This window comes from Narcine bancroftii, chromosome 10 (assembly GCF_036971445.1).
Source record: "Narcine bancroftii isolate sNarBan1 chromosome 10, sNarBan1.hap1, whole genome shotgun sequence".
In the NCBI taxonomy this organism is placed as follows: Eukaryota; Metazoa; Chordata; class Chondrichthyes; order Torpediniformes; family Narcinidae; genus Narcine; species Narcine bancroftii.
This window is the reverse complement of record NC_091478.1, coordinates 55,544,594-55,556,548: the sequence shown is the minus strand read 5'-3', so window position 1 is coordinate 55,556,548 and position 11,955 is coordinate 55,544,594. Positions and strand designations below refer to the sequence as shown.

Here is an 11,955-nt window from a genome sequence, read left to right as displayed (position 1 = left end):
GACGTCTGTACAAGTTTAAGGGAGGCATTAGGAATAAGTTTTATGGGGTGATGGTGAACACTGGAACAACAGGGACATTCAAGAGACACATGGATGAAAGAAAAATAGAGGGTTTAGATTTTGGGTATATATTTATAGGTTGGCACCACACTGAAGGAATAGTAGAAGGAATAGTAGGCAACAGTATAGATGAGGGTAGATAAATATCTTTCTTCATCCAGAGTTGTGAGGGAAACAAAAAATTGTCAATATTTCTGGCCAGAACTCTTCATCAAGAATCAAAGATAAACTACTCAGCTGATTAAAACAGCACAAACAACTGTTGTGCACAAGTGCAAGGTCTGATGCTGGCTTGCAGGTGGAAAATTAAGGAGTGTTGTAGCTGTATTGAGGGAACAGAATTTCCTACCTCCCTCTATTGCTGTAACTTAGTACATTCCTTCCCTCAGAAATAATGCACATCATTCTGTTGTGAAATAAACTTCAGCACTTTTACAAGAACCAATTTACAAATCCTCACATTCTCTTTCTTCATAATTGTTCTGCTTTGCTGGTAGTAATCTGGTAGGTTGAAGAGATTTCACCCAGTTATGTGAAGCATTGATTGCAGTCCACCAAACTAGCATGCACCTGTGAAGGTGCCACCAACCTTTGAAAACTGAGGGACTAAAAGTTGCAAGGATGTGTATATATTTTAATTTTTTCATGCACAACTGGAGAATAAGAATATAGAGGTTACACCATAGTAAATCAACCGTAGGTCACATTGGGAACATTGCTAGCAAAGTTCTTGGTAGGAGGGCCGAGTTGTTTTACTGGACTTTATAGGTTAAATTGTACAGTATTTCATCAATACGATTATGTGGCATGAGATTTAATTGGAACTCAGAATAGATGGAAGAAAGCTTACTGTGAAAGGGAATCCAGGACAAGAGGTTATAGTCATAAAAAAGAACTGGACCTGGGACATGCTGGTGAATCTCAGTAAAGCAAGTCTCAGTAAATCTTCAGAGATGGGTGGTTGAAATCAGCTCAGTGTTTTACTACTCACTGCAAGACCCCAATGAACCTCAGTTCCAAGGGTGCAAAAAAAGGAAAATCCTGCACTAATTGATGTGATAGTTGCCAGTTTTGGAGAAGATGGGTTCCAGAACAGGACAAATATTGATCACTTTTCTGAAGTTTAATGTGCTGAGCACTGGGAATAGTTCCTTCATTCTGATGCACTGGCAAAGATCTCACAGCCATGGAGCTGCATGTGACTATTTACGAGGAATGTAAAGGCAGTGTTGAATCCTTAACACAGACTGGTTCTGAGCATGCATTTCACCAAGTTTCAGGTGTGGATTTACCATAACAATTTTGGTTTCAATAATGATTAAATTGAATCCACAAACATTAATCACAATAAATAAGTTCTGGGTTGGTGATATGCCATTTTAAAAAATGATACAGTAGTTTAAACAATGAACATAATCTGGCCTTTGTTGTCTAGAGGCAATAAACAAAGAGGAGGTTGCTGCATGACATGGGTTTTAATGCATTAACTACAATATGCTTACATACAAGTGTTAAGTGGCAGAACTAGAGCCAAGGAAACTACAAAGACTACAAAATACAACACATGGACCAATACATTTACAAAACAACATTCAAAATCCTTACAAAATGGCCTGTATTGGTCCTTGGTTTCTTTTTACAAACTTCATCGACTTCATGCCGCAAAACTGGCTCTTTTTAACCCACAATTTACAGAATTCGGGGAGAACCTTTTTTCTTTGCATTAACATAGTGAATGCCACAATCAGCCTGAATACCTCCTTTTTAGTTAAAGAAGGAGCGGCTCATCTTGAAGACAAAAAAACTTTAAAAAATAAAAACCTTTTTGCAAACCATACTGAAAATCCATTCTCCTGGAGGATTTTAAATCTACAAGAAAACGGGCAAATAAAAGTTGATACTGGTTTCCTTCCCTCCCTCCCCCACCCACCCTGTCGCCAACAAAATGGGGAAAATGCATCAAATAAAAAGCAGCTCCTGTAACTTCTCTGGAGGATCTGTGGCTTGGCTGTAATTTGGAGCGGTGGGGAATCTATCCCAGACATGCTTCATCAATGCGTCGTCAGCTGCCAACACCGGTGGATAAGTCAGTTTAATACAGTTTGCACAGATGGAGATAGTCCAGTTTAAGGTTGCACTCCCTTTTATTTACATTTTTATATCATTTCAAATGATATTCACAGCATTTGTTTTTTTTTGGCCAAGTGACAAATGAAAAATAAAACATGTCCAACATGAAATCAGTTCTTCCTTGACCACTGATTGATCCTATGTCTGACTGCATTTGATTGGAAGAACCAGCAAGTTACACAACCAATGACAGTTTTCAAGAAAAACCATCGGCTGCCCATCACTCTTCCCACGTAGTTTCTCCACAGAGGTATTGCTTTCACGGTTTTAACTTGCACCCGTGCCTTCCATTACTTGTTGTGCCTGCTTCTGTCCCATACAGCATTGAGCTACAGACTGGAACAACCTGTAAAACCGCCAGCAGCCAGCATTAGTACGCTGTGAAAGTAACCAGGAAAGAACGCAAGCTCAGGACACCCCACTCTGCTTTACAGTCAATCTTGTACTTTTGAAATACATAGCACAACAGTGATTAGATAGGAAATGACAATTTTGTGCACAGCAAGACCCCCGCATTGAAACAAGGAGTTCTAATGATTCTGAATGAGGGCAGCTCCCTTGCTCTTCACCATCTCTGTCCACTTTGAAGGCTTGGTTCAAGTGTCTCACCTGAAAAATGGCACCTTTAGTGCAACATGGATGATGTGATCAAGCTTCTGGAGTGGGTCTTTGAATCCCTGGGAGGCAAGAATGCTTTCATAAACCTGGTATCAAGTCAGGTGAACAGCTCCTCTGCATTAATTTCCCAACATCTTGTATAAACTGCCTCAAAACCCTCACTGTTGAACCACAATGTGGTAATAAGCCAAGTAGGTCCAATGGTGCAACACCAGTTGCCAGCTGCAATTGACTGGCACTTTATTAGGCTTGAATAACTGGGGAACAAAAGGCTAGCGTTCCTTTTCTTTGTGATTCAAAAATGCACTTAATGATGACTTCCATGACACACCACTCATGATGCACTGCAAGTTGATCACTGGAAAACTGTCCAAATAAAGGCAAGCTCATTTAGGGAATGCTTGTGAGGCAAATTGGAAGGAAAACAAATTAATTGTTAATCAATTAACTTGCAAACATTGACTTTTCACTTTTTAAATGGTGTAGTGCACCATGCAGTGACCAAGGTGGAGGAAGAGAAGCAAAATAAACTTACAGAAAGGTCACAAGTAAAACAGGAAAAGAAACAGCTGGAAAAACTGCAAGGACATAAATGGATTAAATGGACAAAGTGTGTGAAACAATCCAACCATTCCAATTGTACAGCATGCCTTCGCTGTACTTCTGAAGGCTGTGGCCTGGCGGTTGAAACAAGAATACTCTTGACTAAGTCCTAGTGTGTAATAGCGTACCTGGGGCTCGGATCAGATATTTGGAGAGAGGTATAAGTTGCAACCTACAGAAGCAAAAGACAAACTCAATAACGAAGATCGATATCCAAGGAAGACTCAAGGAAATAAAAACACTCAAAAGCACTTACTTCTCAATCTCAGGAGCACAGTGGACAAACTCATGGTTCCAGAACTTGAAGGCTGGATTTTTAATTAGCTCAATAAAGGTGATGAGGAGCCCCCATGGATGAGGCCTGTTTACAATCAACCTTTCCAACAGCACCCTAACAAAAGAAAATGAAGAGTAACTATTAAATCTCACACTTTAAAAGAAATCTGAATCAGGGAAAGGAAATGCAAAGAATACTATTATTTTTTGCCTTCACAAACTTACCTCATAGACCTACAACCATGATATGAATTGAACTAATTTTCTGTATACATGATGACACCTAATTCAGTACCTCATTCCTCTATTACTTTTTGAACTTGGTGACTCGGAAAGCTTCAAGGTGCACACAAAGGATATGACAAATACAATTGAAACACTTATGGGCCAGTCTCAGCCCAAGACTGCTGTTCAGGATCACAAGAAGTTGTCCATTCCTCACCTGGTTATCTGCTCCTGGATCGCTTCTGTGTTGGCTTCAGCAAACAGATACAACATGGTGCAGCTGAAATAGTGAGTGTGGCTGTTGGGGTAACGCAGCTGATTGGCGATGGCATTCAGGAACAAGTAGCGACCTGAAAGATGGAAGCATGATTATTCCAAGAGGCTGTAAAAGGAAAGATTACACCAAAGTTACAAATACAGTGAAAACAAAAACATCAAGATTGTATGAAGCTTCACCAGCAGAATCTCTACTGTGCCATATACTTCCCCAAGGTAGCTGCGCAGAGAAAGATATTTGAGATAAACACCAACTGAGATCTTAAATTGATAAAAAGACAAAGAAAATTGGCCACCGATTATTGCACAAATGTACTGGATTTAGCGAGCTAATCTAATTAATTGAATCATGGCAGACACCAGACCTATGGAAGGTACATCCTGAATAACGACAAGCTGTCTAGAAACTGATTGTAGTATTTGCATTTACAATGATTGGTCACTGGTTTATTGAAAAATTCAAGATGGATACGAGAGCCAACCTCATGGGCATGCAGATCCCACATCATATAACAAGGACCCAGCGTATACTGATTTGTTAGACACCTTTTGCCAAAAACTTTTTCAGTCACAGCATTCAGTGCTGCTTGGGCACAGGCCAATCAACCCACCACTGGTATGTGCATCTCAGATTAAATGAGTCACTCAAAAGGTATTGCTACAACAATATCTGACAACTAAAATGCAAGACCCTGAGCGATGGAACAGGTACTAAATGTAAGGCTTGACCATTGCCTTACCTTCTGTATCAAGGTCCACAGCCAGGTTCTGGAAGATGTCCATGTGGGCTGAGTGTGTTATAGTACTCATGGATGGTGTGCTGCCCTTGTTATGGATGTGAGCAATCGCCTGTGTTCCCACATATAGCACCAAAGCGTTGATCAGCTGGATGTTGTACCGGTTACCAGGTTCGTTTGATACCTGAAGTACAAAGGTTAGTTTAATTCGCTTGGACAAACTTATTTTAGTCTATCATGAGCTGGCTCTGTGGCCGAGAAACTGAGAGCAACTGCACCTTCCCAGAAAGATGTTTTGGCAGAGGTCCAGCAATCAGTAAATAGATGCATACAGCATGCAAACAGGTCTTTGGCCCAATTTGCCCACTCCAACCAAAATGACCCACCTGTATGGGTTTGGCCAATCAAAATGCTTAACACCCCTCAACTGACAGGCAACCACGAATGACTCTCATTTACTTTTTCCACTGAGGTTGGGTGAGACAAGAACTAGGGGACATGGGTTAAGGGTGATAGGTGAAATGTTTAAAGGTAACATTGGGGGAACTTCATGCAGACAATAGTAAGAGTGTGGTATGAGCTGGCAGCTGTAGTGATGAATGCAGGCTCAATTTTGCTATTTAAGAATTTGGATGGTTAATGGATGGGAGGGGTTCAGAAGGTGTAGGTCAATGGGTAGAATAGTTCAGCACAGACAAGATGGGCTGAAGGACCTGTTTTGTGCTCTGTTCGTTTTACTTAGTTTATTGACATCAGATTGCATAAATGTAAATAAAGATAAATACATTATTCCAGTGAAATTGGTGTAAAACATCTAGAAAACACAAGTTCACACACTAAGCCGAACTGTACATAAAATTTGTTGGAACAGAATCACTGTATCAGCTCCTTGCTTCGATGTCCAAAGTAGCTTGCGATTAATTTGCCTCTGGTATCTGGAATTGAGTGGTGCACAAAATACAGCTTGTGGCCAAATCCTATCTCTTCACTACCTCCTTACCTTAGTGACCAGTTGGCCCACCAGTCCCCTTTCCACATTCACCTGAAGGAATTCACCTAAGGAAGACCTTGCATCCCAGAAATACTTTGAAAGCTGGACAGACCATGAAATAGGGTTACCTGGTATCAAAACTGACAGAGCATTAAGCGCATGGAACTATCGTTCATTCTCCCCACTGACCCTTCACTGGATCCCACGAGGGGTCAAATGCGTGAGTGAGTCTGTCATAACTTCTAGGTCTCCTTTTGCCAATGGCATTTGGAACATTTGGATCCTTACTCCAGCCCCGCTCAAAAAAAGTTTATCAGAACTTATTCAGTGGTATATTATGAGAAAAGAAGTTAACCTGGGAAAATCCTGTCCAAGTAACACACACCTATTCTTCCCATCCGGGATCTTCAGGCGACGAGGCCAATCCTGCATGTGCATCATATCTAATAATGTCTATCACTGGATCAATAAGTCACTGGACCCCTAAGTGCAGACTTTGCCAAAGGCTGATTTCAGTAATTATAAAATGATCTGCTGTTACTCTCATGCTCACCTGCAGGTTACTGCGCAACTCTGACAGGAAGGTCACTGGAGAACGCGTCTTCAAATAGGAGTCCAGGTCCTTCTTAAACTGAGGTGGCATCACTCCAGTGAAGTTAGTCAATATTCGGGGAGCAATGTTGATTTCACTCAGCATATCCACCTGACAAATCATAATATATCTCTTCAGTTAATGATTCACAATTGGCCCTAGTTCTAAATCGTAAAACAGAGACCAGCAGGAGATATTGATGGCTGAGCACCTGCGAGATACAATTCAAACTCCTAAGAAGCTTCAATAATTTTTAGAATGAACGGTAAGGCACCAAGATTTTACTGCATTAAGTATTATTTGAAATGTTGCAAGTACATCTCCTAACCACAATGTAAGTGATAAGATTCATAAGACTAATATGGAGGGTTTTCCATACAACATTGGAAATTTGGGAGAGATTAGGAAATTTTATATAAATAGTGTTTCTTGGCTCTTCATTGGTAACTTCAGAAAATCCATCTGTAATTTTTTTTCCCAGATGCATGTCCTTTAATTGCTTTGTTTAGTTTTTCTCAAGAGAAAATATTGTTGACTTCATGTCAGAAGCGAATTTTACCTCAATGATAGGTAGACGAGCAATTCTGATGAAATGGAAATACAGTGCTCCACCTACCCATGGTCAATGGTTACAGGAGGTCATATCCTTCATAAGTTTAGAGAAAAAAAAATCAGACACGAAAGATGTAAAGGTGAACTTTTATAAAACGTGGGGCCCATTCATGGAATATTACCATCATTTAACGAATGAGGGTGTTTGGATGCTCCTGAACAGTGTTGTCTGGTCTCCCAATGTTGTCTTTCCTTTCCTATTTTAGTAGATATGCAAGTTTGCCTTGTTTTGAAGGTTCAATTATTAGGGGTATTTTTTCTCTATTTTTTTTTTCCAATATTTTTGATATAGGAGTGACCTGAAAGGGTGCACACAATTTATTATATACAATCAAGCCTTTATTTGAAATGTTCAATTAAAAAAAAATCTTTTCCTCATATTCTAGCAAATGCATTAATCTATATGTGTGTAGCTTTTTAATTAAACTCAATAAAGATATTATAAAAAGAAAGAAAATGTATCTGTGATAGATTTTTTTAATAGTAGGTCACCAAACCTACAAGAAACATGCTATATTAGATCTGGTCCTATACAATGAGACGTTAAGGTAATAAATAATCAGTTAGGGATCCTCTTCATAAGTGTGATCACACAAACGGAGGGTGCAATAGTTTGATCTAAAACTTGTGTAATATGCCAAAACAAGAAAGATTACAATGGGATGAGGGAGGTGTTGACTAGTGTAGACTGGGAGCACAAGCTCCCAGTATATCAGGTATGTGACTGAGGTCAAATAAAAAGAGGAAAAGAGCTGACCATCTGCATGAGGGATACAGTCGGGGTCAAGGCGGTGCAGCGGCTCTTGTGGTGGTGGGGGAGGGGGGCAGCAACCCTCATTTGGAAAAGTTTTGAAAATGTACACACAAAATTACTAATTTCAAGCCATTAAAAAAACTAGTCATTTTAAACAAAATCAATTGTCTTGTTTACAGTGAGCACAGTGTGTAAGACACACTTCCATTTGTACCCAGACTCCAAGCCCCTTCCACATCACCAGGCAGTACTTGCTTAATCTATGCTCAAACCAGTGTCTGGTTCTCTTGATTCCAAGCAGAACTTGCCCATAACTAAAAACGAGCATGCCAAACAGTGCCCCTGCCCAATCTCCATGCAGAGCCCCCTACCCAATCTGTACCCAATCCCCATGCAGAGCCCCCTGCCTAACTGTTCCTCAATTACCAGGCAGCAACCCTGCCCAACCTGTCCTCAATCCCCATGCAGAGCCCCTGCCCAATCTGTAACCATTTCTTTGCATCGATGTTCATCTATTACTCGGGTTTTTCTTCAGCTAATCTTAAAAGCAATTAGTTTTCCCAACTGTTTCTTCCAACGTTGTTTTTGAGATATGGGTAAAAACACAAGAGAGCGCCGCTGGCGCTGGAAATGAAACCAAGGGAGTGTGCACAGGGATGCGTCGCCACTGCTATACTGCAGGAAATGCGGCAGCCAAAGTCGACAGAGCAAGATCCTAACATTGCATGCAACGAGCAGAGGGAGCCAGAACGGGGTGGGAAGGCACTGATAAAACGTGGAAAATTCACATGGCCACTATATGGTGGAACAGTGAAGACGTTCAAAAGAGGTTTTTTTGAACACATCTCAACAGAAGTACATTCCAGTTAAAATAAGGACAGTTAGGGCAGGGAGAGCCAGTCTTGGATAACTAAGGAAATAAAGGCATCAAACTTAAAGTCCATGCCAAGAGTAGTGGAAATTGGAAGACTGGGAAAACTTTAAAAAGCAACAGAGAAATGTTAAGTGCGCAATAGAAAAAGGGAAGATAGATTATGAATGTCAACTAGCACAAAATAGAACAGAAAAGTTTTTATAGAAAGAGTGCAGAGAAGATTTACCTGGATGTTATCCTGGACTTCAGGAACTGAGTTACAGGGAAAGGTTAAACTTTATTCAATGGAGCATTGAAGAACGAGGGGAGATTTGATAGAGGTATTTAAAATTATGAGGGGGATAGAGTAAATGTAGGTAGACTTTTTCCACTGAGGGTAAATGAGATACAAACCAGAGGACATGGGTTAAGAGTGAAAGGGGAAAAGTTTAGGGGGAATGTTCTTTACACAGAGTAGTGGGAGTATGAAACGAGCTGCTAGCTGAGGTGATGAATGCAAGATAAATTTTAACATTTAAGAAGAACTTGGACAGGTACAAGGATAGGAGAGGTATGGCGGGCTATGGAGTGGGTGCAGTCAGTGGGAATAAGCAAAAAAAAAGTTTGGCACAGCCTATAAGGGCCAAATGGGCCTGTTTCTGTGCTGTAGTGTTCTATGGCTGAGGCCTTGAATGTCTATTTAGTGTTGATCTGCACAGTGGATCAAAGAGTTGTTAAGGATGCAATGGGAGATGAGGACCTCAATACAATCGCTATCATTAAGAGCAAACCTTTGGGTCCAAAGGTGTCTCCTGGTCTTGATGGAAAGCATCCCAAGATACTGAAGGAAATGGTGGAAGTTATAGTAGATGCATTTGTGGTAATTTACTAAAATTCTCCGGACTCTGGTAAAGTGGAAGGCAGTAAATGTCACACCACTGTTTAGAAAGTGATGTCGGCAAAACATAGGAAATAATCAGTTAACTGTTTATAGACAAGAACATGCTTGAAGCTATCATTAAGGAAGAAATAGGCAGACATTTGGATAGAAATGGTTCCATCAGGAAGGGAAGGTGGGTATTGAATACTTCAGTTTCCAGAAGACAGAATAAGAGGAGGGAGATTCTGCTGTGTTGGTTAACTAACAGAAGGCAGAGTTGAAATAAATGGGTGTTTTTCTGGTTGGCAATCGATGGTGAGCAGAATGCCACAGGAGTCAGTGCTGGGCCCACAACTGTTCACAATATACATTAACAATTAGGAATAGGGAATCAAGTGTAGCATATTCATGTTTGCTGATGACACCAAATTGGGTGGAAGAGCAAATTATGTAGAAGATGTGCAGAATCTGAAGAGAGACAGATAAGATGGCAGATGGAGTATAATGTTGGTAAATGCAAGGTCATCCACTTTGGAAGGAAAAGATGGCAGATATTATTATTTATTTGGTGACAAAATGCACCATGCCGTTGTGCAGAGGATTAAAGAAGTGCTTCCTCATGAATAACAAACAGTTAGTTTGCAGGTACAAATGGATTGCTAGAGAGAATGAACATAAGAGGAGGGAGATTCTGCTGCAGGTGTTCCTAGGAAGCCGCACGAGACTTCCAATTGCATGCAATTCTGGTCTCCATTTTCCTTACATGAGAAAGGATATGCTAGCTTTGCAGGCGGTACAGATGCAGTTCATTAGGTTGTTTCAGGTAATGAAAGGGATAATAGCCTGTGAGGAGAGATTGAATTAATTGAGCCTACTTGATGGAATGAAAGGGAAAACATAAAAATTATGAAAGGAATAGACAAGATCGAAGCAGGAAAGCTGTTTTCACTGGCAGGTGAGAGTAGAACTAGGGAACATAGCCTCAAGATTCAGGATGGACACGAGGAAGAACTGCTTTCCCAGAGTGGTGATCCTGTGGAATTCTCTGCCAAGGAAGCAGATGAGGCTACCTCACTGAATACATTTAAGACACAGTTAGATACGTTTTTTGCATATTAGGGGATATTACAGGGAAAAGGCAGATTGGTGGAAATAAGTCCATAACCAGATCAGCCATGATTCTATTCAGCAGCAGAACAGGCTCAACAGCCCAGATAGCCTTCTCCTGTTCCCATTTCTAATGATCTTATTTTCATAGCTTTAACCCATTTTGTCCCGATTACAGCACAAATGTCTGGTGAGTGTTGGTGTTCTTGTACCTTTAGATTAGGTGTGAATGGATCTGGCAGTCTCATGTTCCGTGGGAAGGCACTCAGAATCAAGTTACGTAGCTGAATACAGTTTGGTGGGATCACGTCACAGAAGCCATAATGGTAGTCACAGAGAAACTCTGGAAAGTCGTGCAAAAGGACAAGCAAAACACGCAGTGTGCCCTGTAAATACAAAACAATCAATTTAGATAGTGGAAACACTTAGTGAAGCAACAATTAACTTTTTGATGGCAAAAGGCAAAAACACATTCACACTGACATGTTAAAACCAATGTCTAATATCAAAAATGGAAAAGGTGGGGGGGGGGGGGGGGGGGCACTTAACTACTTTTAAGTTACCTTTTAAGCCAGTTTAGTTTTACAAAATCTTGCATATGCAGAATTTCCACAGGTGTGAGAGGTTTTGTTCTATGTTGCATTGTCAAAAAATGCTGAGAAGGTAAAAATGAAACCAATGAAAGTGTCTGGCACAGTTTGTAGCAGGGTTAGATATTTATGAATTATTCCCCTTGAAGAGGACTAATGCTGGCATTCATTTCAAGAGGAATAGAACATTAGAGCAGAGATGTGATGTTGAAGCTTTATTATGAGACCTCACTTGAACTATTGTGAACAGTTTTAGACTCATTTAAGAAGACGTTGGAGAGGGCTCAAAGAAGGTTCACTAGATTCTGGAAATGAAAGCGTTATCATACAAGGAGTATCTGACAGCTCTTGGCCTGTACTTGGAATTTAGGAGGATCACATTAAAACATTTCAAATGTTGAAAGATATGGGCAGAGTAGATGTTGAAAGGTTGTTTCCCCATGCATGGTGGGAGAGTCAAAGAGAAGAGGGCACAACTGGATTGAAGGGTGCCTACTTAGAGCAGATACACAGGAATTTCTTCAACCAGAGGGGGTTAACTCTGTGGAATTTATTGCCACAGAAGTTGTGGAGGTAAGGTATTTAAGACAAATTGATAGGTTCTTGTTTAGCCAAGACATCAAAGGTTATGGGGAGAAGGCCAGGCAGTGG

General features: G+C 40.5%; 1 protein-coding gene across 8 annotated transcripts in view; it reads right to left on the bottom strand.

The window, feature by feature from the left end:
* Positions 1-1,516: 1,516 nt before the first annotated feature.
* Positions 1,517-11,955, bottom strand: part of cnot1 (CCR4-NOT transcription complex, subunit 1) — a 325,223-nt gene continuing 314,784 nt past the window's right edge. For 6 of the 8 annotated variants that reach the window (XM_069900952.1, XM_069900953.1, XM_069900951.1 and 3 more), the window contains 6 exons: positions 10,927-11,100; positions 6,470-6,619; positions 4,929-5,109; positions 4,130-4,262; positions 3,668-3,802; positions 1,517-2,536 (listed from right to left, as the gene is read on the bottom strand). In XM_069900952.1, the coding sequence (XP_069757053.1) occupies positions 2,458-2,536; positions 3,668-3,802; positions 4,130-4,262; positions 4,929-5,109; positions 6,470-6,619; positions 10,927-11,100 (852 nt within the window). In that variant the 3' untranslated portion in view covers positions 1,517-2,457. The other 2 variants (XM_069900955.1, XM_069900956.1) reach the window with 2 other exon arrangements.